Source organism: Sturnira hondurensis, unplaced genomic scaffold (genome assembly GCF_014824575.4).
Source record: "Sturnira hondurensis isolate 20B ecotype Veracruz unplaced genomic scaffold, ASM1482457v3 Scaffold0006496, whole genome shotgun sequence".
NCBI lineage: Eukaryota > Metazoa > Chordata > Mammalia > Chiroptera > Phyllostomidae > Sturnira > Sturnira hondurensis.
In genome coordinates this window covers 19,035,098-19,062,333 of record NW_028079127.1, presented here as the reverse complement: position 1 = coordinate 19,062,333, position 27,236 = coordinate 19,035,098, and the positions used below count along the sequence as shown (strand labels likewise).

General features: G+C 58.5%; 1 protein-coding gene across 3 annotated transcripts; it reads left to right on the top strand.

Moving 5' to 3' along the window:
- Positions 1-27,236, top strand: MAPKAPK3 (MAPK activated protein kinase 3). 3 transcript variants are annotated; one of them, XM_037049618.1, is made up of 11 exons: positions 1-112; positions 410-686; positions 19,079-19,218; positions 20,339-20,403; positions 20,863-20,942; positions 22,585-22,708; positions 23,872-23,947; positions 24,250-24,374; positions 24,802-24,887; positions 25,150-25,230; positions 25,903-27,236. In XM_037049618.1, exons 2-11 carry the CDS (start codon positions 462-464, stop codon positions 26,053-26,055), a joined length of 1,155 nt encoding a protein of 384 aa, XP_036905513.1. In that variant the 5' UTR covers positions 1-112; positions 410-461; the 3' UTR covers positions 26,056-27,236. The 3 variants fall into 3 exon arrangements, with proteins under 3 accessions (XP_036905513.1, XP_036905512.1, XP_036905511.1); XM_037049617.1 differs by having other exon boundaries at positions 1-127; XM_037049616.1 differs by having other exon boundaries at positions 1-142.

Sequence of the window (27,236 nt, the reverse complement as noted above, 5' to 3'; positions counted from 1 at the left end):
GGGAGGGGGTGCAGTCACGTGGGTCGCAGGCGGCTCGACTTGCGGCTCCGGGCGCTGTTGGCCGCCGGCTCTGGACCCCGCCGCCCCTTCCCTTCGCCCGCGCCGCCTCCAGGTGCACTGTTGTCAGGTACGCCTTCGCCAGGTACGCCCTCACTGGGCCCCCTCAGCCTCCTGGTCCTGGGGCCCCTAGGCCACTCCGGTCCCTTCCCCTCTTGATAGGTGCCGGGGCCGGATTCGCTGGTGCCTGGACGCGTGACCACCGCCCCCTACCGCGCTTCCCTCCTCTCAGGCAGTTCTTCCCGCGTTCCTAGCGCTGTCCCCAGCGCACAGCCCAGTGTAGCTCACGGGCTCCAAGGCTGGGGTGTGTTGGAGGAGTCTGGGCGGAACTTACTCTTCCCCTCTTTTCTAGGTGGCCCTGCACGCGCCAGGCTGGGGCCGCCTCTGAGCGCCCCGCGGGGGCCATGGATGGTGAGACAGGAGAGGAACAGGAGGGCCCGTTGCCCCGGGCAGGTGCACCCTCCGGACCCAGCCCAGCTGGCTCTCTGGCCCTCGCGGGGCGGCGGGAACCCAAGAAGTACGCAGTGACCGACGACTATCAGTTGTCCAAGAAGGTGCTGGGCCTGGGTGTGAACGGCAAGGTGCTGGAGTGCTTCCACAGGCTAACGGGGCAGAAGTGTGCGCTTAAGGTCAGTGACCCCCTCACTGCAGCCTGGGCGACCTGGAGGGTCCCACAGCAGAGGCCTGTGGGCGCACAGTATGTCCAGGGCCCCTGCCGCGCTTCTTTCTTATGTTCTGCATCACCTTTCCTCCTCACAGTCCCCTGTAGGCAGGCTCCTCACCCTAGTGCTTTATAGGTAGGAAACTGAGGCTTAGCTCAGCTCCAGATATCTCAGGGAGCAGTGGGTGGAGTCTGTTTGGCTAGAGCCTGCTGCACCAGGAAGCAGGGAAGGAGTGGTTCCTGGCTCTGGGGTTCTGGCTGAGCCTGTGTGTTCCCACCCAAGGGGAACTCTCTTTCCATGAGAAGCTCTTCTGATTGGAAGGGGTCCGACTTTCCCTCTGAGGCTTGGTGCACCACCAAAGCCCAGGGTGGGACTACTTTCTCCCGTGGCCTCTGCGTGCATGGACTGGAATGGTGGGAGCCTTCCGGAACTGGCTGGTGGGCAGGAGGCTGCAGATGGGCTCCAGCTGAGTCACTGGCCGTGCTGATAGGGGCAAGCCCTGCACTATGCCTGGGGGCCGGCCACCATGGCACACCACAGGTTCCCAGAGGCTGGGCTAGGACCTCGATGACACAGGTGGAATCTGGGGAGTCCTGGGGGTGGCTGATCTAGCCGTCTAGTTCTGGCTTCAGCCACTCAGTTATGGGCCCAGGACCCCTGAATCTGGGAACTTCAGTCAATCGCAGTTTGTGGCAGTAGCCACCTGGGTGGGCAGAGCATGTCAAGGAGAGCAAACCATCTTCCCATTTTACAAATGTTAAAATTATGAGCCTGAGCTCAGGGTCCTCCTCTAATTTCTGGCTTGCACTTGCCAGCTCTGTGACCTTGGACTGAATTCTGGAATCTTGAAACCAGGTTTCTGCCTCTGTTCAGGGGAAGTCCAGGGCTTGGTGTGAGCTTGGAACGAGATGATGTACACAGAGTGATTGGTATGGGGCCCGACGCTGTCCTAGAGAGGCTACAGGACTTATTTAGGGCACAGTGTCTGCAGGTGTCAGTGGAAACCTGGGCTCAGCTCCGTGTCTTTCCCAGGGGCACTAGGGCTGATAGAGTGGGTTGTACCCTAGGGTGGTCTTGGAAGGGGTCAGGAGGATGGGTCCCGAGGAGGCTCAGGGTTGGGCTGCTGAGGCTGGGACTCAGACACAGCCTCTTTGCCTACTAAGCCAGCAGTACAGTGGGGTTGGGGCCATTTTGGAACCCCAGACAAATGGTTCTTGGAGTCCTTTAGGGAAAAGATGGCTCTTCTGAGGGGAGATAGGGCACAGGGTTGGGAAGTGAGCATTTGTACCCTCTTCCTCAGCACTGTCTTTGTCCTTTCACCTGTGCTGGTGACAGGGTGCAGTCTGGGTGGGGAGGGGCTGCCTGAGGCCAGAGAACCTCTTCTTAACACCAAGGCTTTGGCCCTGCGGGCTCTGAGTGGCTCCTGAGTCACTTCGAGCGGCTTGGAGGGGGGAGGCTACAGCTCCAGGGCCCCGGCGGCACTGGCTTCAAGCAGGCTGGGCCTCGGCCCGTGGATACTGTGTCTGACAGTGACCCGGGGGACTTCTGGCTACAGCAACTTCCAAAGCATCTCTCCCTGGGGGGTAGGGCCTCAATACTGTGTCTGTTTGGGACTGGGCACTGGGGCTGGCCCAGAACAGAGTCCCTTGCTGTATCCCTTTAGGCTTTATGTATAGGTGAGCATGACTAGGCCTATACTGACTTCAGACCTTTAGGACCTGGCCCAAAGTTGGCACTCATGTGGGACATGGCTTAGATTTGGCCCCCACATCCTGTTCCTGCCCCAGTTCCAGTGACCAAGCCTAACTCCTTACCCAGCTAGGTAGGTTCCTATCACAGCGTCCCAGGTAGGGTGAGCACAGCCTCTGGCGCATCCCACCTGTACTGTGAGTGGTGGCTCTAGCCTTGAGCAGGGAAGTGGCATTTTTCTGCTTACCTTTTTCCTCTGCCCAGGAGGGCCCGGGCCTGGGGGCCTCAGCACATGGGCAGGCTTGGGCCCAGGGAGATCAGCCAGTCCATGAATGGGTGGATGTCAGCCCTCTCTCTGCCTCTGCCTCTGCCTAGCCCTCTACCCAGCTGCCCAGGTCAGCCTAGGTGGGGCCCCTGGGCTCTGTGTCTCCCCAGACCTACATCCCAGTCTCTCAGGCTGGCCTGTCTTCGTCTCGTAGCCTGGACATGTTCAGGCCATCTCTTCCCTTCTCGGTAGTCCAGGCCTGGTACCCGGGTCTCTCTCTATGCCCATCCTCTTGGCCTTGGTGCCCTAGATGGCAGATAGTGCACAGCGTGAAGCCTGGAACCCAGCGGGCACTCACAAAACAGGAAGAGCTGTGGTCACTGTCCCTGCGGCTGTGGCTCTTCTTTGGGGGCCCCACAGGAGCAGGCTCCTCCCTCTCAGGAGCTCGGCCTCTTCCCCTTTCCCTCAGCCCCTGAGGCTGACATGGCCTATCTTGGCCTTGCGCACACTCGAGGCTCCCTCCTGAGGACGGCTCCCTCCTGAGGACGGCTCCCTCCTGAGGACGGCTTCCGCAGCTCGTGCGGTCTTGCAGCTCTCCAGGCCAAGGGCTGGAGCTGGCGGATGGCCTCCTGCTGACCTCTCACCTGTGCTCCCTTCCAGGCCTAGCTGGTTCATTGGTACCCCTCAGCTTTGCTCTCCACTGGGCACCGCCCAGAAGGCCTGTCTCCCATCAGTCAACCGACCACACTCAAGACCTAGCCCCTCAAGCCTAATCACATACAAGTTGGGGCCTGGAGTTATTAGTCAGAAGTCATGTGACCTGACAGATGGGACTGCAGCAGAGGCCAGAATCCCCTCCCCTCCTGACTTCCTGCCCAGCACACCTGTGGTCCTCAGCCTCCTGCAGGCAGAAGTAACCATGGCACCTAGGTAAATAAAAGCAATGAAGGGCCTTGCAGAGACAGAGGGGCTAACCCTGGGGGAGGAGAGGTAGTCTTTTCTGCTGTCTGCTCTCTGGGGCTGGGAGCGGGGCCTCTCCTCTGACCACTGGAGCGTGGTGGAGGCCTGCAGGGCTCCCTGCGCCCTCCTCTGCTCATCTTCATCAAACAGTGGCGTGGCGGGTAAGGGGCCCGCATGCCCAGGGGATCTGTGCATTGCCTTGTGGGCGGGGCTGGCCTGCTGGAGCTGGTGCTGCTGAGCTGGATTTGGGGCTGGGTGGGGCTGCCAGGCAGGCCAAGTACTTTCTCATTTGGTAGCTGCCACCCCCTCACCTACCTCTCCAGACCGGTCAGATCAGCCTCTGCAGGGCCATTTGCTTCTGAGTCAACATATCAGGAAGCTTGTGGAGGAGCTGCTGGTAGCCCCGAACAGGAGTCCCCTGTAGTGTTTTCACTGCCCTGAGCTCCTCCCCAGGGTGCCCCCTCCTCCAAGGGGAGTATCTGAGGTGCTGATGGAGCCTGCTAAACTGCCAGGGCTGGCAATCAGCTTTTTAAATGAGGATCCCAGGGAGGGCATCAAACCCTAAGAAATTTGAACAGTGGCATTTTCAGCAGCTGTGGATTGTTTGGGATGTTTCACACCCTGTCCAGCTGGCTTTGTTCACAGTTTCCAAGCTGCTCTCCCCACCCACCTGCCTCCTGGCAGGATCCCCTCTGCTGGGACTTCTATCCAGGAGCTGATGCCAGCCCTCCAGGCCTTAGGCCTTGATGGTGTAGATTCCAGAGTTCTCATAAACAGCTAACAGTTTTCCAGAGCATTCTGTCTGGCAGGCCCTATCCCCCATGCACGACACACGTGTTATCCTAACTCCTGTCATTCCTTCCTGTTTTCTGGAGGGAGGCACTGAAGTTCAGAGAGGTGAACGACTTAACCAAGGGGCACAGCTGGTGAGTGGCGGGGCTGGGATTTGAGCTGAGGCCGTTTGATGCCAGAGCCTTAGCCTTGAAGTTACCTCATTGTGCCTCAGGCCAGGCCATGGGGCTGTGGGAGGGCCTCAGAGACTCGGCCCCTGGAAGGCGGCTGGCCTCGTTCTCCGCAGCTGCCTGGCAGCCAGGGCTGGGCCCCAAGTGCCGCTCTGGTGTTTGCCTCCCTCTCCTCCCCATGCACTTTCATGCCTGTGAGTGGACAGACAGTGATCCCGCCAGGCCAGTGCACAAGGACCATGGTGGCTGCAGGGTCACCTCAGAAAGATCGTGTGGTTCATCCTCAGCCTGTGAGCCCAGAGTGCCACAGGCAGGAAGCCAGGTCAATGTGCAGGTGAGGGGCGTGTTGGGTGTCAGGGCTGGGCTATCCAGGGGGCTCCGGAAGAGACTTCCTGCTGGCATCTAGGCCTTGGCCTGGGAAGGGTGCGGATGAAGGCACAGGGTGTGTGTGACAACCTGCCTGGACAGTTCAGTGCCTACTGGGGAAGCCCACTTTCCCCCAAGCAGTCCTCTGTCCAGGCAGGATGTGGCCGCTCAGCAGGGCTGGGGTCTAGGCCCTGACGAATCCTGGGGAGCCGTGGAGGACAGAGGGCTCTGTGGGAGAAGTATTTGTGCAGGGCCTTGAAGGATGAGGACGAAAGGTCGGTGGGATGCTCCTTCTCCTTTGCCCACACCTAAGACCCATACCTCAGCCCACCAGAGGCCGCTGACTGTGGTCCCCTCCCTCTGGCCTGCAGAGCTCACTCCCAGCATCACCAGGACCTTGGTGGAGTGCTGTTGCTGGGGGTCCTCAGGGGCTTCTGGGCGGCCTGGGTTGCCCTGCAGCCTGGGCTTTGCGGGGAGGGCCTGGGCTCCGTGACAGAGGAGGTCAGTAGTCTGCCGAGGTCTGCACTTGGGGAAGCTGTTTCCCTGCTTGGATCCCTCATCTCTCTCTCCCAGGGCCCCCTTCAGATTCGCCTGGGAGACCCCTGCAAGGGACAGCAGGTGGAGCTTCTCAATCTGCAGCCCCCTGGTTTCCTCAGGTCGCAGCCTGGCAACTGGCCGCTGTGTATCCAAAGCTGTTGGTCACCAGGCAAGACCCCTAGGTGAGGGGTGTTCCAGGTACACCTGTGCCCTGAGTGCACCAGCCCTTCCTGGTTGCCTGGGTCTGCTGGTCTCATTGCAGTGCGGCCAGGGGTCCCATGTATTCCCAGGACAGCTTTGGTTCTCCTGCCCTCCCGTCCATTTGAGATCTTGTGTGACCCCACGTGTGGGGCTTCCTGCGGTTGAGAGAGGAGCAGGGCTCTGGTCTTGAAGTCCTTTCCCCGGCCTTCTCCCTGAATGACCTTGAATAAGGACAGTTTTGGATCTTCTGCAAGTCCATCGTCTCTGTGGTGCATTGGGCCCTGGGTTTGAGCCTGTGGTAGAAAGCAGGATTCAGTCGGGATGGCTGTAACTGTCCCCGAGTTCCTGCCATGTGACAGCACAGGCCAGCAGACGCTCTCAGAGGGCAGAGCTCTCATTTGGAACGGCCTGGGTGTATTTGGTGGCACATTATTGGCCTTTTATGAGGACTCACTTACATTTACCCGGCTTCTGGGGAAGCCAGCCCTAGTGGGGTGGGAAAGAGCTCCTCCCACCGCCACCCCCCTGCCCCGCCCTTTTGGAACTGAGTGGATTGGGGCCTGTGTAACCGCTGTGTGGGAACCATGAGAGTAGAGACACGGGCTTTGTCCTTGCTGCTCTCTTTGTGGCGCTGTCTTCTCTGCCTCCTTGTCCCTCTGCTTTCTTCCTCAGCTGTTTCCCCTGCCGCTCAGTCCCTCCCCTCCCAGGCCTTGCCCCTCTCTGTCTGTCTCACGGTTTCAGGCTTGGCTGGCCCTTTCTCTGCAGCCTGCAGGCTGAGGGCAGGCAGAGGACAGATGGGGGCTGGTCAGGTCCTGGGGATTCACCCTAGTCACGGGGGTGGGGGGGTAAGGCAGGACAGGAAGGAGGAGCCCCTGGCCACTCAACAGGGCCCCCTCCTGCTGCTGGCCTTACCAGGTGCTGGTGGCCTTGGCAGCTGGAGCAGCAGAGTCAGGAACATTTGGGCCAGGACTGAAACCCGAGGCATCCCTGTGGAGCATGGAGAGTCAGCTGCAGCTCTGCTGCAGGTCTCTTTTGTGGCTCAGTGAGACTTTCGCACCCGAACAAGGCCCCGGAGCCAGCAGAGGAACTTGTGGAGGGTCTGGGAGGTCTTGAGGTGTGAAGTCCCACCTGCCTCCCCCTTGGAGGGCACAACTGTGTGCGCACTGCCCCCGCACTCCCTGGCAGGAGCACCCCAGCTCCAGCCTGCCGCCTGCACCTGACCCCTCGCCTCTGTGATGCTCAGAGGCTATTTATAGAGGCACGAAGGGCCAGGGCCCCTCCTATGGGTGCAGCCTGCACAAGGGACTCACAGCTTATTCTGTAGGTGTCGCCCCAGCATAAGCAACCCCTTTCTCAGGAGGTGGCAGAGGCGCTGTGACTCTGCGTGTCCCCCCCCCCCCCCCCTGCGTGTCCCCCCCCCCCCCCCGGCAGTGGCACATGGCCAGGGGACTGGGGATAAGAGCACTCATTTCTCCCTTGAGTTCTTCCCACAGGCTACACACAAGCACAGCAGAATCTAAGAATGGGGTGCCATCACCCCTATGCTGTGGAGGCAGAGACTGAGGTTCCAAGAGGCAAAGTAGCTCACTCGGGGTGTCACGCACCAGGGACACTCCCTGGCTGGGCTGGCACCCCAGCCTGTCTGGCCGCCAGGTCATGGCTCTCAGCCATCCCTCCCCGTATGCCGGCTCTGCTGGGGCTCAGGAGCGGGGCCTCTCCCACGTCACAATCTGACCATCTGTAAGATGGGGGGCCCCCTTTGTTGGAAGTGCCAGGAAGCAGGCCAGCGCGGCCCTACCTCGTCTCCTGCTGTAGCTGCTTTTGTGAGTGGGTGAGCAGCATGGAGGCCGGCCGGGGAGCGCCCCAGGGTGCCTCCCCTGAGCCAGCTAGCAGGTGGGGCTCCCAGGGGAGCAGTCAGCCATGGTGACACCAGCAGTAGGGCTGGCGCTCTGTGAGGGGTAGCAGCTCCGGGGTTATGGCTCGGGTTGAAGACCCCTGTCCACTGGACTCCACGGCCCAGTTAAATCCTGAGTCAGGCCGAGCCTGCACCAGCGTGTGTCCCTGCCCGAGGAAGGCCTGACAGGTGGGGTGAACACTGCAGCCCATTCCCGTGGCAGGAGTGTCCCTCTGCACTGTGAGGCCACCACCCTGGTCTCCCGGAGGGCCAGGCCTCTCCCTCCCCTGCTTCCCCTTCCTCATGTCTGTGATTCCATGGCATGACCAGAGATGAGGCAAGTGTCCCAGGAGCAGGCTGTGTGTTGGAGCCTGGGAGCCCTTTGGCTAAACAGGAGGAGGAGAGAGAGGGGCCGAGGGCCGATGGCCGAGGACCGAGGGAGGTTGGAAGCCGTGGGGCCTTACCTCCTCGGGAGGAGCCTGAGCGGGGTGAGGGCTGCCTGTGCTCAGCCAGGCCTGTGTGGGGAGCTGCAGGGACAGGGATGAAGCCAAGGGAAGCAGGAAGGCTGGCCAGCAGGTCTGATGTTGGCTCCAGGCAGAGCAGGCCTGGGAAGCGGAGTCAGAAGAAGGCCCCCTAGGGTCACTGCACCATACCTCTGGGGCTCGTGTGGGCCCTCCCCTCCAGGCCACTTCTTGTCCTTTGTTGCCTTTGTGACATCTCCAGATGAAAGAGACCGGCTGTCATTCTTCGGAGAGCTAGAGGGTGTTGGGTGCCCTCTTTCCAGAGTGGGGCAGAGGCATGGACTGCTGGGGGCGTCAGCAGGGGTCACTTAGGCATGGCCTCACTCGCCCGGTCGTCCCCTGCTTGGGGAAGGCGGCCACTGCCCTCTGTAGCCCTGTTCCGGCTCTGTAGGCATCGCTGTGGCACAGCTGGCCAGTTGAAACACAGATTCTGGGGCCAAGGTGGTGTCTCTTCACGAGGAGGGACCCTGGAAGGGACATTGTTTCTGAGATTAGAATGAAACACTTGCTAAAGCTTCCCAGTCTTATGATGAAAAGGTCCTATTTTTATACTGTCATAGAAGAAACAGCCACAGTGATGTTTCACTGATTTTGAAGCTGATTTTGACAGAAAAATCCTTTCTTCTAAGAAGTTAAAGGAAGGTGACAACCCCGGACCCTCTGAATACACATGCAGGGGTAACAAGGCACTGGTGTGGCCCCTCCTCAGCCCCCTCCTGGAAGGCTGTGCTCGGAAGGTGGGAACCTGGCACCCAGCACGGCAGACGGAGTTTGGATCCTGCCACTTGCTCGGTGGGTGACCTCTGGGAGACGGGGCCTCTTTCTCCTCCCAGAGGGCAGATGCCAGTAGCCCCAGAGCTGCCTGTGTGAGGAGAGTGCACCCTCATCTCACAGGTGGGGGCCGGGGCTCAGGGAGGTTCACTGCACACTCTGTGTGAGGGGACCTTGTTCACATGGATGCACAGAGGAGCTGGGGGCTGCGAAGGTGACTGCCACCTGAGAGAGTGGGGATGTGCCCCTCCTCTGGTCTGCCAAAGCTGACAGCTGGGTGAGTCTTACGTGCCCCCCACCAGGCCCTCCCCTGAGACCTGCCTGCCATCCTCTCCCCACCCTGGGGGTCCACCCCTCCTCACCAATCCTTTCATAGCAAAACAGGATCGATAGACTCTTGATTCTTTTTAAATTATATTTTGTTGGTTATGCTATTACGGTTGTCCTGATTTATCCTCCTTTGCCCCCCTCAACCCAGCATCCCCTACTCCCTCAGGCAGTCCCCCCACCCTTGCTCTTGTTTTTGGGTCATTCGTGTAAGTTCTTTGGCTACTCCCTTTCCTACACTGTACTTTACATCCCCATGGCTACCCTATAACCACCTATTTGTATTTCTTAATCTCCTCACTTCTCACCCATTTTCTCCCTCCTCTTTTTCATCTCTTTATCTTAAACTTTGGCGTTTTAATTTTGATGTGTCTTGGAGCGGGCCTCTTTGTGTCCATCTAGTTTGGGATTCTCTGAGCTTCCCGGACTTGCATGTCTATTTCCTTTACCAAATTAGGGAAGTTTTCTTTCATTATGTTTTCAAGTAGATTTCCAATTTCTCTTCTCTCTCTGGCACCCCCTATGATGCAAATGTTGGAATACTTAAAGTTGTCCCACAAGCTGCTTATACTATCCTCATTTTTTTCGATTCTCTTTTCTTCTTGTTCTGACTGGTTGGTTTTTGCTTCTTTACGTTCCAAATCATCGATTTGACCCTCAGCTTCATCTACTCTACTGTTGTTTCCCTGTAAATTGAAATTCTTATTTCAATTAGTGTACCCTTCCTTTCTGACTGAGTCTTTTTTATGCTGCTGAGGTCCTCTCCTCAGTAAGTTCCTTGAGCATCCTTATAACCCGTGATTCGAACTCTGCATCTGATAGATTGCTTATCTCCATTTCATTTATCTCTTTTTCTGGAGTTTTGACCTGTTCTTTCATTCAGGCCATGTTTCTTTGTCTCCTCAATTTTGGCAGCCTCCCTGTGCTTATTTCTATGTATTAGGTAGAGCTGCTTTGACTCTGTGTCTTGGTACTGTGGCCTAATGTAACAGGTATCCTGTAGGGTCCAGTGGCACAGCCTCCCCTACCATCCAAGCTGGGTATTTGAGGTGTGCCCTTCATGTGGTTGGACACCTTCCTCTTGTAGGCGAGACTTGGTTGCTGTTGGCAGATCAGTGGGAGGGATTTTCCAGGCCAGTCAGCTGCAAGGACTGGCTGTGACCACTTCCCACCACCGTCCGCCCTCCGTGGAGGATCAGCTGGTGGGGGAGCAGGGTGGTGGGGCCCCACCATGGTCTGTAACTGTCCACTGGGTGCGCTGGCCCTAAAGTTTCCCGGGTGGTGCAGGCCAAGGTCAGCCCCCACCTGTGTTTGGCCCTGGGCCACCCTGTGTGAGTTATGAAGCACTCTGAGTGGCTGCTACTTTTGCTGGGCTTGGAGATTTCTAGGCAAAGCCAAGCTGTGATTCTAGGCTGTTAGTTCCGGGCCTGGGGCTCACTGAAGCCAGCTCCTACTTATTTGAGAGCATTTATAAAGTTGTGAAGCCTGAGACAAGACCAGCCATTCACATGGAAAAGCAGCTTGGGTGGGCCCGTAAGTTGGGTGGGGCAGAGTCTCTGGGGATCTCCAAGGTGGCTCAAACAGTATTAGCCAGGTTGATGGAGTCTTAGATACAGTACCAGTCTTCCATATCTATGGGGGGAGGGCCCAGAAAAGGGACAGTGGCCTCTGCTCACCTTTATGCCAGACAGCGTAGCCTCCCCCTGCATGCTACAGGTGCCCTTCAAGCTCCCACCCCGGTGCCAGAGCCCAGAGGGAATGAGTTTGAGTAGGCGAGTCTGTGTGTGGGTTGTTTAAGAGGAACTGCCTGGGGTTCCAGCATTTTCTTGCACTGGCGGACTCAATCCCCGCTGGTGTTTGCAGCCAGAAGTTGTGGGGACTTATATTCCTGGCACTGGAACCCTGGGCTGAGGACTTGGTGTGGGGCTGGGACTCCTTGTTCCTGAGATACCCTTCCCAAATTTCTATCCACCACATGTGGGTGAGGGGCCAGCCCGTTCATAGCCTGCACCCCTCCTACCAGTCTGGATGGATGTGGTTTCTTTAATTCCATAGTTGCCAGACTTCTAGGCCCCACCAGGGCCGGGTTCCAGCCTGGACCCTCACTGCTCAGCTCTGTGACTTTGGGCAAGTCACTTACCGTCTCTGAGTCGCAGCTTCCCCGCAGGTGGAAAGGATGTCCCTCTCAGGACACAGTGAGCCCTGAGTGAGGTGGTGTCTGTGACCAAGTGCTGTGGCCAGCAGAGCACTGGCAGAGCACCAGGGAGGGACAGTCACACTGACCGGAATGGTGAGCATCCAGCTGAGCTGGGCATTCCGGGTCAGTGGTACCGAGTGAGCAAGCCGCCGAGGAGGAGAGGGCATGGTCATAACTTTGGGCGTGAAGCTGCCTAATTCATAGCTGCGAAATTGGTTCCATTTGCCCCTGTAAGGAGCTAGGGGAGCTGGGAAAATGAGTGTGGGGGGAAATAATGGCACACGCCGAGGGTTTGGTGTGAGATGGGGCTAAAGTGCCCTATTCGATGGTGGCAGGCAGCTTTCCTGAAGGTTCTAGGGCCCTGGGAGGGGCGGGGCAAGGGAGGCAACTCTGGCTTTATAAGAAAGACACCGAGGCCTTAAGGATAGTCCTGCTTCTGAACACTGAACTCCAGGTCAGTCTGCACTGGCCCATCCCTGCAGCCAGGGAAGGCCTGAGCTCTGAGTGCACAGAGCAGCCAGCGAGGGTCACCCCGGCTGGCGAGGGGCCCATGTGCAGCGTGCTCCTCCCCGGCACCGGCTCTGACAGCTCGGGGCAGGGTGCACTCAGGAGCTGGCTGTAAAATGCATCCCGCAAGTCCAGTAGTGTCTCAAAAAATCAGAGCTACGTCCCCACAGGAAGATAATCCCGAATATCCACAGTCCCTGGGAGCCAGCAGGGCCCACAGATGTGAAAAAGCCTGTCAAGGAGGGAGTGTGGTGGGTTCAAAGTGCTTTTGTGCATCCCTCGCCTCCCTCTGGAGACAACAGAGGTCCCTGCATTGAAAGAAATATGAGTTGAAAGCACCTTTTTTTCTATAGTGTTCTGTTCAGTTCTGAGGACGCCTGAGTGATTGGCCTTGAGCACGTGCACTGCAGTGTCCGTCCTTGCCTGAGGCTTGGAGGAGACCCTCAAGGTGGGAGGGAAGGTGTGGGGGACATACTGCCCCTCCCACCTTTCTCCTCTGCCTCCTGTGGCCAAAAGCAAAGCTGGAATTCCAAGAAAGCACCCGTCGGATGACATTCCCCCAGCACTCCCGCAGGCATCCCGGGACCTCCATCTCTTCGAGGGTCCAGAGGAGATATGCCCATTTGACACTGTATCTCGTCGTGCAGAATTACTGCTGAAGGCATTGCTGTATGCTGCACTTTCCCCTCGTGGGACAGCTGATGCTAAATGCCCGGAAGAATGGGTCTGGGGAAGAGTTCAGTGAGTCATGCACGTGCTCTGCCTCGTGGCAGCAGAGCTGGCTCGGCTTCCTTTGCTGGGTCTCCCAGGAAGACCAGACTTAAACGTGTGCCCGATTACAGTTATGAACTGACATGGGTTTCTTGTACATTTTCTCTTTGTCTTCATTCTAAATAGAATCGGATCTGTTTTGGTTTTATTTGGCTTCTGTCATGCTGTGGGGTTAGAAGGTCCCTGAAACCCTGTGGTCCAGGAGCTGGGCGGTGAACTAGGAGGACTCGCAGTGGCCCACCGGGCAGCAGCGAGAGGAGCCAATCCCTGGCCTCCAGGAGGTTCCCTTTGTTGTAGGCTGTGGGTTGTCATGAAACCCAGCGCTCATAGTTCTTAATTTGCCAGTGCCTCACTGATGGGAGAGATTGTCGCCTGGCTCTCTTCCCCCGGAAGGAGTGGGTGTTCTGTCAGAGGCCACAGAGCAGCCCAGGGCCGCTGGTTGAGTGGCTGGGAGTGTGGGGGTTGGAGGCAGGGTGCAGGGGTGGGGGAAGCTGCTGGACCAGGCTGGTGGCCTTGGGGTCTCCTGTGTGTGTGAGACAGATGAAACACTGTGGACACTTACCTGAGAAGAGCCTGCCCCCGAGTGAGCTGTGCACACTGGGGAGGTAGGCAGGCCTGTGGCCCTGGCTGGTGGTCCCTCCTGGGCTGGGAGGTGGCTGGAGAAGGCTGCTGGGGGCTGGTCCTGTGGCTGTGGCTTTCCTAGCCCTGCAGACCGTCCAGCTCCGGTCCTCCAGGAAGGCAGGCGGAGCGCCTCCCTAGCTTCACACAATGCTGCAGGGCTGAGACCTCAGTGTGGGAGGAGGTCTGGGCAGAGGGGTCCGCGCCTGGTGACCCCCTTGGGCAAGGCTGTCATAGGCTGAGTTGTGACAGCAAGACCCCCAGTCTTTGTTGGGCACCTCTCTGTGCCCAGTTCCCTGCCAGACACTTTAGAGAAGCAGCAGATGTTGGATGAATAAATGGACAGACAGAAGGGTCCCGCTCTCTGGGGGTCAAAGTCAACATCGCAGAGGCTGGAGACACATGCGTATCCACGGCCCACACACGCACACATGCCCCGCATTCTCTACACCCGTCCACACCTGTGTACACACCCTTACCCCTGCACGCACCCACGTTCCCGAGTGCACACCCTACCACCCCACACTCCCCTGCTTGTGTACACACCCATGCACCTCTGCGTACGTTTATCTCAGAACAAGTTTCCCGAGTCTTTCAAACTGTAGTTTTGGCCAGTGCCTCTTCAGCTCGGGGCCACTCCCTCCTGTTGTTTCCCATTGGGAGGGGCTGTCTGGATCCTTCCAGCCCTGCTGTTCTCCAGCCCAGTGACCCCAGGGTGATGACTTCATCCTCCTGAGCCTCATTCCTCAATCTGTAAATTGGGGCTGGTGGTCCCTCCCTGCTTGCCTCACAGGGTGGCGCCCAGACTTCATTACCGTGAGATACAGGAGGAAAGAGTGTTTAGTACACTGCAGTTGTTTTCCAAATAGTCAAACGCTACTGTTGTTTGTCCCCATGTGGACTCCAGGATTCCTCCACCCGGGTAACTGCTGTCCTTGGTAGAACGGGGCACTGTGGGAGGTTGTGAGGAGCCAGTTCTGAGACCCTCCTCCCACCTGGTGACACTGGAGGGGCATGGGCCCCCTGCCCTCAACCTTTACTGGGGTCCAGTGGGGCGAGTAGGGGTCTCAGCCGTCTGGCTGTGGGTGCTGGGGACAGGTAATTGAGTTTGGCAAAGGCCAGAGGGGAAGTGCAAGCCACCTGATCCGAGCATAAGGCTAGAGCAGGGTCCTTCATTCAGGGGAACGTCATCTGACCTTCCACACTCAGCTCTCTTTACTGGGGTCCACACCCCAAGTACAGTCAGGAGCCCCTCCTTCAGGAGGAAGCGGGGGTTTCGTCTCTGGAGTGTGTCAGGGCTCCTGGTGGGTGCCAGCAGGAGCTAGGGGGCTGCCCAGGAGCCGCCACAGACCCTCGAGATTCGGTGGACCCCTGGGGAAGTCCAGGGGATGTAGGTGGGGAGTGAAAGGACAGTGGGGTCTGCTGGGTTGGCAGAAAGCCACCCATCTTTTCTTCCAAGCTGTGACTGGGGACCAGGATGTCGGTTGTGCCCTTTGGGTTCAAACATCTGGATATGGGGTGCGTGGAGACCCAGGAGCTACTCCTTGGGGGCAGGGATGTGGGAGTGGGGCTACAGTAGGCACTTTGCAGGGAGCCCCTGGCCAGCGGTCCCTTGTTGTCGCCGTCCTCCCAGGCTAGCCCAAGCCCCGCACCTTGACACTGGGGAAATAGAGGCCTGAGAAGCAAAGGGCTGGCCCAAGTGAAACTGGAAAAGACCCTGGAGTTCGGGCTGCCTGTCACTGCCAAACCCAGTAAGCAGTGACAGTGATTGAATCTTTATGGGCACTTTACTCAGGTGGCCGGCAACCTGAGAAGATGGTGGGTTCACTCCCTAACAAACTATCTTGTCTTTTCTTTCCAGGCCAAGGTTTTGAGAGCAGGGAATAAACAAGGTGCAGTGAGGGGCTTGGAATTCAGGGAGGGTCGGGAAGAAGGAACTGCAGCATCCCTGTCCTGGGCGGTTAGCTGTTCCCAGGGGCCAGTGGTCGTTTGCCCCTCCCTGGAACACAATGGCCAGAATGTCTCCACTTGTCCCCAGGCGGTGGTCTTTGGCAGTGCCCCAGGAGGTCGGCTGTTTTCCCAGGAGCCAGGATGGGCCTTACCTGTAGTTGCTGAAACAAAATGTTTCACATATACATCACTTGCTAGGCTTGTAACTATTTACCTTAAACTAAACTTTTACAACTCTTAAGTCCCCTATCACAGGGTCACCCTGAGAACAGGAGTAGAACCCAGGCCTCCCGTCTCCTGTCCCTGTGTTCCTTCCCATTCCTGGGAAGATGGGGCTTTTGCTAGGAGACATCTTTTGTGGAGGAGTGTGGACACGTGTACTCACATGAACGAAGCCAACTTGTAGCAATGGCCTTGTGGGCCGGAGCAGTCAGGGCTCCTTAGAGGAAGAGGTGAAGTCTGGTTCCCCAGAGCGGGTGGGTGAGGTACAGTGGGGAGCAAGTTTGGCCAGCTTGTCATGTCTCTCATTGGTGGAGCTTCCCCCAGTTGTGCTCAGTTTAACCTTACCCTGTCCTCAGGATGCGCTGTGAAGGTTTATTATCACAGCGCATAGCTCAACCCCTGTTTACAGATTTGGTCATTGAATCTATAAACATTATCCGAGCCAGTGTTCCGTGCCAGGTCCTGTACCCCACTAAAGGGACCCCGGGGGGAGGGAGGGCAGGCTGACTGGCCCTGCCCTTCTGGGCCACAGTCTGATGAGGGGGCCAGAATGGTGGCCTCCTGGCTGGGGAAAGAGCTGTGTGATCTAGGGCCAGTTACTACTTCTCTCTGTGCCCCAATTTCTCAGATAAAGAATGGGGATAAGGAAGTCCCTTCCTGCTAATATTTGTGAAGGGCTCAGAACAGCCAGGCGAGTTGAAAGTGCAGTGCATGTGTGTGTGTGTGTGCGTGTGCGTGTGCGTGTGTGTGTGTGTGAGATCAGAGTGATCCAAAGGGACGAGCTGATTGTAGGTTGTGAGCAAGTGCCACATACGAGGGAAGCAGAGCGAGAGGGAGCTTTCCGGGGAGCTGGAGAGCTTCCTGGGGTGGGGGGGCGGGGTGAGCTCCAGGGGTGCGTGCGATGGGCAGACTCGCTGAGCCGCACTCTTGGAGTTTGTGCATTTTACTGTGTGGGAAATAGAACTCAGCAAGTGAAGTGTGTGTGTGTAAAGGAAGAAGAATAGAAGGTGGAGAGAAGATGAGGGTCTCTTGAGGCCCCCTTTAAACAAGGTAGTCAGGGAGGGCTTCTGACATTGGGGGCATTCCTGGAAGAGAAGAAGACTCTAGCTATGGGGAATAAAGACGAGGAAACTGAGGCTCTAAGAGGTTTGGGACCACAGTCAAAGTCAGCCGTGGGGATCAAGTGTGACAGCCCAGCCCTCTCCCTGCTCCTGTGCCTATTCTCAGGGCCTGGGCACTGAGAGAAGGACTATTTTCATTTGTGTGGAAAAGGATCCCCTAAATACGGACTGAGTGGATGGGTGGTGGTGAGAAGCTCCCCCTCAGTGCAGCACAGGGTGCAGCCCCCCCCCCATAAGCTCTCTGGACCCTCCTCCTCTCCGTCCCCTACCTCTAGCTCCTTCCCTCCATAGCCCATCCCCCACTCCCTGTGCTCAGGAGCCAGGTCCCAGCCAGGGACCCCCAGCTTCTCCTGACCTGCCTCTGCCCTCACTCTGCTTCCAGCCTAGAGGGAGGTTCAAGTTGAGCCCATAGAGAAGGAGCCAGGAAAGAGTGCTCGGCATAGGCATGGGCTTGAGCAGGTGCGGCTTGTTTGGGACCAGCAAGTTCATTCTTCTGGCGGAACCAGAAGTGTTTGGGGCCAGGGGAAGCATGAATAAGGGGGGAGAGGAAGGCAAGCCCTGCCCACCTGGGGAGGAGTCAGCCAGGAGAGGATGATGGGGTGGGGGTGGGGGGTAGTGGACTTAAATGGGGCAGGGGGGGTAAAGGGCGTGGGGGAGGAGGGGCTGAGGACCACCCTTGAAGTCTTCCAGCAGTGGGCTTGGGAGTTTTTCTTTTTTTTTAAGATTTTATTTATTCATCTTTAGAGGGGAAGGGAAAGGGAAAGAGAGAGAAATATCAATGTATGGTTGCCTCTCGTGCGTCCCCTGTTGGGAACTGGCCTGCAACCCAGACATGTGCCCTGACTGGGAATCGAACCATGATCGTGTGGTTCACAGGCTCAAGCTCAATCCACTGAGCTACACCAGTCAGGGCAGCTTGGGAGTTTTTGAGAGGAGCGAGGGGACTTGGGTGTAGGTGGCGGTGGCAGCAGCGGGGCAGAGTGAGGAGGGGTCCAGGAGCCAGCCTGGGGTCCCCACAGGACAGGGTCAGGTCAGGCCAGGGCCAGGGAGAAGTGTTAGGAGGCCAAGTGAAAAAAGGATGCGGAGAAGACAACACAGGGAGGGAGGATGGTGTGTCTTGAGTCCTGTAGCTAGAGCCACCTCAGGACAGAGTGGGGGCAAAGCTGACGTGGTGAGTGGGGCGACCAAGCGTCCATGCCCAGCACTGTGAGCTGGAGCTATGTGGGCGTGGGAGACTGAGGGGTTCTGTGGGAGGACACGGCAGCAGGAGCCAGGGATTCTTGGTTTCCAGGCCCGAAATGAAGCGGGGACATCAGAGCCCGTGGAGGGCTTGCCCAGCGCCCTGCACTCCCAGGCGTGGGCCAGGGGGTGGGAGGGCAAGCAGCTCTAGGGATGGAGGAACAGCCAAGGGGCAGCGAATGCCAGAACCCACTGCCTCCCTCCCCCTCCTCGCCCCCCACAACAGTTTATCTTTGCCAAGGGAGCATGGCCCAGAGCCTTCCCCACACAGGGCGCTGGCGGAGGAGGAAACCAAGACTAGGGGCGGCTCAGAGTCCTGCGTGTGCCAAGCAAGAGGGCGCTGATCCGAATCCCAGCCTTGGTTTCCCACCCTGGTCCTAGCCCTGCTCAGCTAGAAAACAAATGTGGCGGGGCCCCAGGGGATGGCTGGTCCCTGCTCTCCCCATTCTGGGCCACCTCGCCCTACGTGGTGACTCCTTCTCCTCCCCTACTGCTCCACACTGCTTCAGGGCTGTGCTCATTTCTGGTTTGGGGCCATGTGCTTGGTAGCCACAGCCCAGGGCTGAGTCCCCTTGAGCAAGGGTCCCAGTGCCTCCTGCCTGCTCCCTACCTGGCCATCATGCCTCCTATGGGCATGACCCTGTTTTTATTCCGTTTTGCAGAGTTTCCAGCTGTGGCTTGGAGCTGTGAATGTTTGCCTGAGGTCACACTGTCATTGGAGGAACTTAGCCCCAAACCCAACCTTCACCCTACCAGGTTGTGACCTCCCTCTGCTAGGGTCCTCTTTGTCCCCAGAGTCTATTTCTGGGTCCTCAATCCTGGTGCCTTCCCATGGTAAAAATGAGATTCAAGGGAGAGTGGCCCCTGGCCTGGGCTCTCACAGCTGGTGTGAGATTGGACTTCAAAACCTGCTCAATTTCCTCTTCACTTGCTGCCCCAGGAAGGGAGGAGGGGCTTCTCTGGCCTCAGAACACTTCCAAGCTGTCAGCCTCCTTTCCAAGGCCCTCCTGAGCCCCCAGCCAAGCTGCTTGAGGCTGGCCCTCAATCAAGTCTAGGGGCTCATTGGACCACAAGTTAGGGAAACCTGGACTCCACTCCTCCTTTTGTCCTTCATAAGCTGAGCGACCTTGGGCAGGCCCCTGGCCTCCCTGAGCCTCCGTGTCCTCCTCTACAAAGTGAGGCCAGTGGCACCACCTGGGTGGCTGCCGTGAGCCTGACCTTCTGTGCTGACCTGCCCGCAGCTCCTGTATGACAGCCCCAAGGCCCGGCAAGAGGTGGAGCACCACTGGCAGGCCTCGGGCGGCCCCCACATTGTGCGCATCCTGGACGTCTACGAGAATATGCACCACAGCAAGCGCTGTCTCCTCATTGTCATGGAGTGGTACGTCGGTGTCCCCTCGGTCCCCAGGCTCCTGCCATTGTTCCAAGGGCTGTCTGTCCAGAGAGCAGCCCAGGAGGGGTTCCTGGCTCCTGAAGAGGAGCAGAGGGGTAGCTGCAGGCCCTGGCCCAGGAGACTGTTCCCAGGGTGGGAGAAACTGGGCTGGAAGATGGCCTCCCTGGGGGGATCTCCGCTCTATGAGGAGGGGCTGGGCGAGCTGTCAGAGGAGGCCGCCTCTCCTGAATGTGGGCGGGGGTGGGGGGGTAGGGGGAAGAGCGGGACACACAGTCCCCTCAGCTTTCTCCTTGCTGGGGAGGTCCCATCAGATGCTGGGTAGGCAGGCCCCAGCTCCGCCAGCCTCCTCCACCCAGGCCCCTCCCACTAGCTCTGTGGCTCAGCCCTAGCCTCCCTCAGATCCTGGGGCCCACGTCTGGGCCTCCAGCTCCTCTCCCTCTGCCTTTGGGGTGGACTTTATCCTACAGATTAGTAGCTCCTGAGTCAGGTTTGGGGTTCAGACCCTGGCTCTGTCCCCCACTAGCTGTGTGACTTTGGGCAGCTGTTAACCTCTCTTAATCTCTGCAATTCCCATGTGAAACATGGAGGAATATCTTAATGTGCGTTCACCCTGTACTTGACTCCATTCCAAGTGCTCCATGTGTATTGCTGATTCGGTCTTCACAACCCTGTGGGGCTGGTGCTATTGTCCCCATTTTACAAAAGAGGAAGCTGAGTCACAGAGAGATGAAGGGACCAGCCCAGGGTCACACAGCAGCATGCAAGAAGCATTTGCCCAGGGTACAGCACACAGCAGGTGCTCAGAAAACAGTGGTTATAGTGATAACGGACATTCCTCATTTGGAGAAACTGAGAGTGTGTGGGGGTGGGGTTGCCTGAGCCTCAGCCTGGTGGGGGCAGTGCCACTGGAAGTACCCCACCCTGCCTCGTTCTGAGAGTTCAGTCCAACCAGGCAGACGGGTCACCACGCTCCAGGCCATTCGGGCACAGGGAGCTGGCAGGGACTGTCCCCCAGGGGAAGAGCAGCAGGGCCTGGGCCCCTGATTGGGGCAGGGGCAGGCTGATGCTGAGCCTCCCTCTCCCTACTTACAGTCCCCTTTTCTTGTAGTATGGAAGGTGGGGAGCTGTTCAGCAGGATTCAGGAGCGTGGCGACCAGGCTTTCACCGAGAGAGGTACATGCGTGCAGCTGGATCAGTGCGGGGATTCGGACTCAGACGGGCCTCACTGAGTTGCTCTGTGTTGCTGGGCAAGGCCCTGCTCCTCTCTGTACCTCAGTCTCCCCAGCCGAACAAGAGAGGCTGAGACAGAGTGTCCCTACCCCAAGGAATTCTGTGGGTCTGTGACACCTTGTTGGAGAAGGGCTCTCTGAGGCCTTGGGAGGAGGCCTCAGAGCTTCCGGTACCGACCAGCAGCTGAGCTGGGGAGAGGTAGCCCGGGCCCAAGGGAAGAGGTCTAGGTGGATGAGGGCATTCTCAGAGGAAATTAGGGTGCCTGGGCAGGCATATGGACTAGGGGTCCTGGGTTGCAAGAGTACTGCTGCCATCTCGTGCTGTCCCTGGGGGAGCGGGGGGGGCACCCCAGGCCACCTGACCTCTGGCTGGCATCACTCCCCCCCTCCTCTGTGTCTGCAGAAGCCGCAGAGATCATGCGTGATATTGGCACGGCCATACAGTTCCTGCACAGCCATAACATCGCCCACCGAGACGTGAAGGTGAGGCTCTGGGAGCCGGGCTGGGGGACCACCCCCTATGGCTCCCGGCACCCAGTAGATGGGGGCCCAGTCCCTGCAAGGCCTCTGCTTCCTGTCCCGGACTGGTCTGCTCAGCCTCCTCCCTGTTTTCAGCGTACTCATTCTGCTCTGGCCAGATGGGTCTCCTCGATTCCTTTGACTAGCATGATGCCAACAGCCGTAAGCACAGCTGAGTGCCTACTGCAAGCCAGGAGGCCCTGGCGAGCATCTCATTTAACTCTCACCTAACCCTTGTGAGGTTAGCTGCCGATGCCCATTTGACAGATGAGAAAAACGAGGCTCAGAGAGAGAGATTAAGTGTCTTGCCCAAGGCCATGAAGTTGCCACCCTGGGGTTCATTCATTCATTTGTTCCCTCAGCAAGGAATTTTGTGAGCACCCAAAGGGCTGGGCCTCAGGCAGGGACTGCCTGACACTGTTGGGGCTTCTGTGAAGTACCAGCCATAGCTTCAATAGGTTAGGCCTGCTTGCTCTTCCCGTGGATGGGCTGCACAGACGTGGTGGGCGCTGGAGCTCTGCTCTCCCGGTTGCCTGCTGGGGAGGACAGGGTCTGAGAGGTCGTCAGGTTCAGCCCGAAGAAAGGCAAACTGGGACAGCCCTGTGTATGCATGCAGGTGCCAGCCACCACTGGAGTGAAATCTGCGAGTCCTGGGCCCTCTGCCCAGGCCAGCAGCGTGGCCTCCTAAGGCTTGTTTCCTCCTGGGACTGGGCGGAGGAGCTGCAGGGCCAACTGCTGGGCCAACTGCGCATCAAGGCCTTCCTCTGGCTGGGCTCCGCCAACCGTACAGTTCTTGCATTCTGGATACACGGGCGGCCACAGCACACTCACCTGCTGAACCCTGGCTTTGTTTGGGCCCTGGCTTCCTTTTTCCCCAAGGGGAGGAAAACCTTCAGCCGAGGAGATTCCCCTATGTAGGCAAAACCTGCTTCCCTGTTTTTATCCCAATCTAAGGTCGCTCCACTCTGGGACTTTAGCCAACACCCTGCCCTTCTGCTCTTCTCCACAGGCCTGGCTCCTACCCATTCATTAAAAACCAGCTTCAGGGCTGTCTCCTCCATGCAGCCCATGGGGAGCCCATGCAGCTCCCCACTGCCCTCATCCCTTCATCTCCTCTGCGCTCTGCAACTGGGAAGAACTGTCTCTGGGCAGCTCCAGGGGCCCAAGCAGCGGGGGCCTCCTCCCTGAGCGTCCTCAGGTGGAGCGGCCCCGCTGGCTCGTTCAGGACCTGTGCTTGGCAGCGCTGTCTTATGAGCATCCCGTCTTTCCCCAGGACCCTCACTTAGCATTTCACGGCAGCATCACCAACGCAGGCTCAGAAGTCCCTGTCCGTGGGCTCTCTGTAGCACTTGGTTCTTTACAACTTTGAACACTTGCCTCAGTTTCCCTCTGTGAAAGGGGTATTAACTCCCAGCCACCTCGGTCTTTTCTATATTTGGCCCACATTCTTGGGGACAAAGGCCCAGCTCTTTTTCAGCAGATGGACTGGTTCCTCCTGCATCGTTTTGATTCGCGTGAGAGAGGGAGGAAGTGTGGCTGAAGGTCACCTTGGGACTCTGCCACCTGGTACCCAACTCCAGACTGATGTTTTCTCTCCCTGGCCCAGCCCGAAAACCTGCTCTACACGTCCAAGGAGAAAGACGCAGTACTCAAGCTTACTGACTTTGGCTTTGCCAAGGAGACCACCCAGAATGCCCTGCAGACACCCTGCTACACTCCCTATTATGTGGGTGAGTCCTGGGGACAGGCTGTGTACCTCCCTACCCCCACGGAGCCCTGCGGTGCTGTGGGGCAGCCAGTGGATGTCAAAGGGTTAAAGCCCAGTCAGGAGGGAGGGGGATTCTGCCTGCATGGAGACAGGGATGGGGTGTGGGGGTCTGGAGGCTGCAAAAATATTCTCCCAAACTTCAGCTTCTGCTTTTGAAAATAGATCCAGGAAAATTCTGGCTGTGGCCTGTGAGCAGAATGACATCACAGCAGCTCTAAATATATACGCGATAAAAGGCTGCCACCAGCTCCGGACGGAGCCCAGCTGCGGTGGTTTTTCTCCTTCTCCGGTTCTTATCTTCCTGGGATTCAGAAAGTGGGCGGGCCTTTCCTCCCGAAGGAGAGGGAGGGACAATGGGCAGCAGCTGCCTGTCCTGTGGGAGAGGGTCCCTTAGGCCAGGGCGTGGATAGGGCCTGGCATGAGCACTTGCTCACACTTCCTGGAGAGTTCCTCGCTGCCCCGTGAGTGGGGAGGCCCCAGACCTGGAAAAGTCCCCGAAGATAGTGCCGGCCCAAGAGGGGAACACCCCCCTTCACCAAGGGCTCTTTCTCAGCCGAGACTTCCCAGAGAGCTGCTGAAAGGGAAGGAAGCCCCGAGACCGTGCACTCTGTTCATAAGGACGTATTTTGCAGTATTTTCACTTAGAAAACCCTTCTGGCCTAACCCTTGCATTGTCCTCCTGGGAAGACCAAGGTCTTGAGGGATGGTAGCCAAGGTGGCAGTGGAGCCCACAGCCCTGCCCCAGTCCCTCCTGGCCCTGTTTGTTCAGGGGGCAAGGGACACAGGACAGCTGGTGGCCCTTTCACCTATGGCAGGACCTCACCAAGCCCCAGAGTGGCCTCCTCTCCCCCCACCGCACCCCCTTCACCAAGGCCCAGCCTGGCCCAAGGAGACTATCGTTCCTCACATCCCAGCTTCAGTGTGGGTTAATTTTCTCTGGGAGCTGTTTGCCTTCTCCTATTTCACACACATGCTGCCTTCCCAGAAGGTGCTAGACACCAGTCTGCTCTGCCCTACCCCCCCCCATCTGGGTGCCTGCTCCCTACCTCACCCAGGCTTCAGGCTCCCCCCTGGATTCTGAGACCCTTGGAGCTGAGAGCCCCCCTGTGCCCTCTGCTCTGGTAGCTCCTGAGGTCCTGGGTCCAGAGAAGTATGACAAGTCGTGTGACATGTGGTCCCTGGGTGTCATCATGTACATCCTGTGAGTACTACTTCCTATGAGCCCCCGCCCCATGTACCTCAGTAACACGCCCTTGCTGAGCCCCCAGCAGGTCACTCTTCATGCAGGCTGCCTCTCCCTCTGGTCACGATGCCCTGCCCACAGGCCTCCTGAGGGCCGCCTCATATAAGGGCAGGGGGCTGGGAAGAGCGTGGGGGAGGGGGCAGGGGCCGGGGCAGAGGTGATGCCTGGCTGCCTGTCTCCCCAGGCGGGAACTGGGGGAGGAGAAAGGGTCTGCTCTGGCTCCCCCATGGCTGTTCCAAATGACCTCCACTCTCCCCCAGCCTGTGCGGCTTCCCGCCCTTCTACTCCAACACTGGCCAGGCCATTTCCCCAGGGATGAAGAGGAGGATCCGCCTTGGCCAGTATGGCTTCCCCAACCCTGAATGGTCGGACGTGTCTGAGGATGGTGAGTGACCATTCTGCCCCAGACCCCGTCAGCCCTCTTTCTGGGAGATGCTACTTTGGTGTCAAACGGGCCTGTGTGCAGGCGCTGGCTCCCCCACATCCCACTGTGTGGCCCTGGGCGAGTCGCCAGACTTTTTTGAACTTCAGTTTCTCTGTCTGTCAAATAGGCTCAAAATTTGCCTCCTCGACACTTCCACTAATTGCTATGCCTCCTTCGTATTTCCCCTGTGGGGCCTACAAACAAGCCTGCCCTGTCAGCTAGTCGTTGCTGCTTGACAGATGACCCCGGGCACTGACAGTTGTTAGCTCACTGTTACTGTGGGCTAGGAATCTGGGAGCACGTGCAGAGCGGGCAGTGGGTGGGTTGCAATGGGGGGTGGGGCCAGCTCCTGGGGAACTCCACCGCCTCACCACATCCCCCTCCCCAGCCAAGCAGCTGATCCGCCTGCTGCTGAAGACGGACCCCACGGAGCGGCTGAGCATCGCACAGTTCATGAACCATCCCTGGATCAACGTGAGCACCACCTGGGCCTGTGGCAGGCTGGGTAACAAGGGCAGGAGGGCATCGGTTCAGGAGGCCTGGGCGTGGGCCACAGATGTGTGGTAGTGCCCCACCTACAACTTCCCTTTGCCACCGCTCCAGTCAGGCTCCTTCACCTCCCCGAGTCTCGGTTTCCCCATCAGAGACCAGAAGAAGGTGCGGGGCGGGCGGGGGGCAGCCAGTGAAGTCCCAGGTGTGTGCAGGTTCTAACCCTTGGGCTCGGGGCTCCTTGCAGCAATCCACTGTGGTGCCACAGACTCCGCTGCACACGGCCCGAGTGCTGCAGGAGGACAAAGACCACTGGGACGATGTTAAGGTGGGTGGACTCGGCCTCGGTTTCCCTGCAGCTTCCAGGGCTTCGGAAAATGGGACTCCAGAATGGTGGCTAGCCAGAGTCTGCCCCGGGTCTGGTGCACGGGACATCTCTGACGGGCACAGGGCTGTGGGGGATGGGAGGGCACTGTGCCTCGTGGAGCCTTGAGCTGCCCTGCCCTCCTCAGGGTGGTGCTCCTGGCTCACTCCTTCCATAAAGGGTGCTTTGGGCCAGGGGCTCGGTGAAAGGCCTTTGGACCCAAGCTTCGGCCAGAACCCATCTTATAATCTACAACACTTGGGAAGGGTTCAGCCTGCTTTCAGACTCAGCAGAGGCCAAGTTTGAGTGTGTGGGGCAGCAGCTCTGAGCCCCAAGACTCTCAGGGCACAATCTTCAGGCTCCAGTGCCCTGCGGGCCTTGTGGTTCTGAGTAGGAGATGCCACTCCAGGTTCCTGTTCTGGTTACCCTGGTGTGGCCCCAGGGAGTCATTAAGGCACTTCCTGTGCCTTAGAGGGTCGGCACGGTGCCTACCACAAAGGACAGGCCAGTGCTGGGCACACAGTGGGTATTTGGGCCACAAAGGTGGCCATCACTGTCACTGACGTTGTGAAGGGGCTGCCCAGGGCCGGGGGATGATGGCTGTTGGGGTCCCCACGTCCTGACATCTGCCCCCAGGAGGAGATGACCAGCGCCCTGGCCACTATGCGAGTGGACTACGACCAGGTGAAGATCAAGGACCTGAAGGCCTCTAACAACCGGCTTCTCAACAAGCGGAGGAAGAAGCAGGCAGGTGGCTCCTCGGCCTCCCAGGGCTGCAGCAACCAGTAGCTCCAGGCCGAGGGGAAGCCAGCCTCTGAGCCTGGGCGGCAGACTGCAGTGGACTGAGGCCCTGCCCCAGAGGGCCCGGGCCATTTTTTTTAAACCAAAGAACTATTTTGTTGTGTTTTAAGTTGTCACTTACAACTTCAGGATGGGGGACTGTGACCCCAAGCCTCCTTCAGAGCCCCAGTTCAGGCTCAGGCCTTAGAGAGGGCCAGTGCCTGGGGCTAGGGAGCTGCCTGCTGCATCTGCAGTGCCTTCACCCAGAGTGGCCTGAGAGCCCTGGCTCTACCCTGACCTGGGTCGTGTAGGCCACCGGTGGTTGTGGCTGGGCTTCCCTCCTTCCGTGAAGACACCCCTCCTGTGGTGTGGGCTGATGGGCCTGGCCTTGGGAAAGGCGGTGGGCCATTGGTTGCCATGGTGACCAGGGACAGAGTTGTCTGTGAATGCTGAGTGAGCGAGCAAGGGAGGGAGAAGGGGCAGTTGAGGGTCCTTTGCCTTTGCCTTCCAGAGGCTAGTCTTTCTCCCACTGCTTGCCCTTCTCAGGCTCAGCCTCTTTGGCCTCCCAGAGACCACGGGGTCAGTCCCTCTGTCTCCCTGGGAGGTCCGGCCCTATCTTGCTGCAGCCCCCTCCCCCAGGGCCCGCCAATCCTTGGAGCGCCCCCTCCACACCCCCTGGGCCCCACCCTCTGTTACGAGCCCCGACCCAAAGAGTGGCCTCTCATCTCAACAGAAGGTGGGAGGTGTTTTTAATGCTTTTCTACTTTGGAAAATGCCACTGTGACAAAAACTGATACAGTTTCTCTGCCCCCACCTGCCACAGGATCCCAGGCAGGAGAGCCCCTCTCCATAATGGTTCATACTCCACCCTGCCCTGGTGGACTCGTGGGTACGTCTGTGAGAGGGGGTAGCTGGGGGCAGGGCCAAGAGGCTCCCTGTTAAGCAGGGGTCTCTATGCTCCAGATCAGATCCGAGGCAGTGGCGGGCTACTGAGTAGCGCTTTGAAAGTCTGCGCCTGGCCTGAGTTGGAGCGGAGAGCGCTCCTCCTTGCCAGTCCCGGTGTACCCGGCCCCATGCTGCCCCTGACTGGGGCTGACAAGTGCCTGACTCCCAGCCTGGTTCCTGGCTGGGAAACCCAAGACCATGTCACAGAGGACAACACTGCTAATAAACACCATGTTGGCATTTTC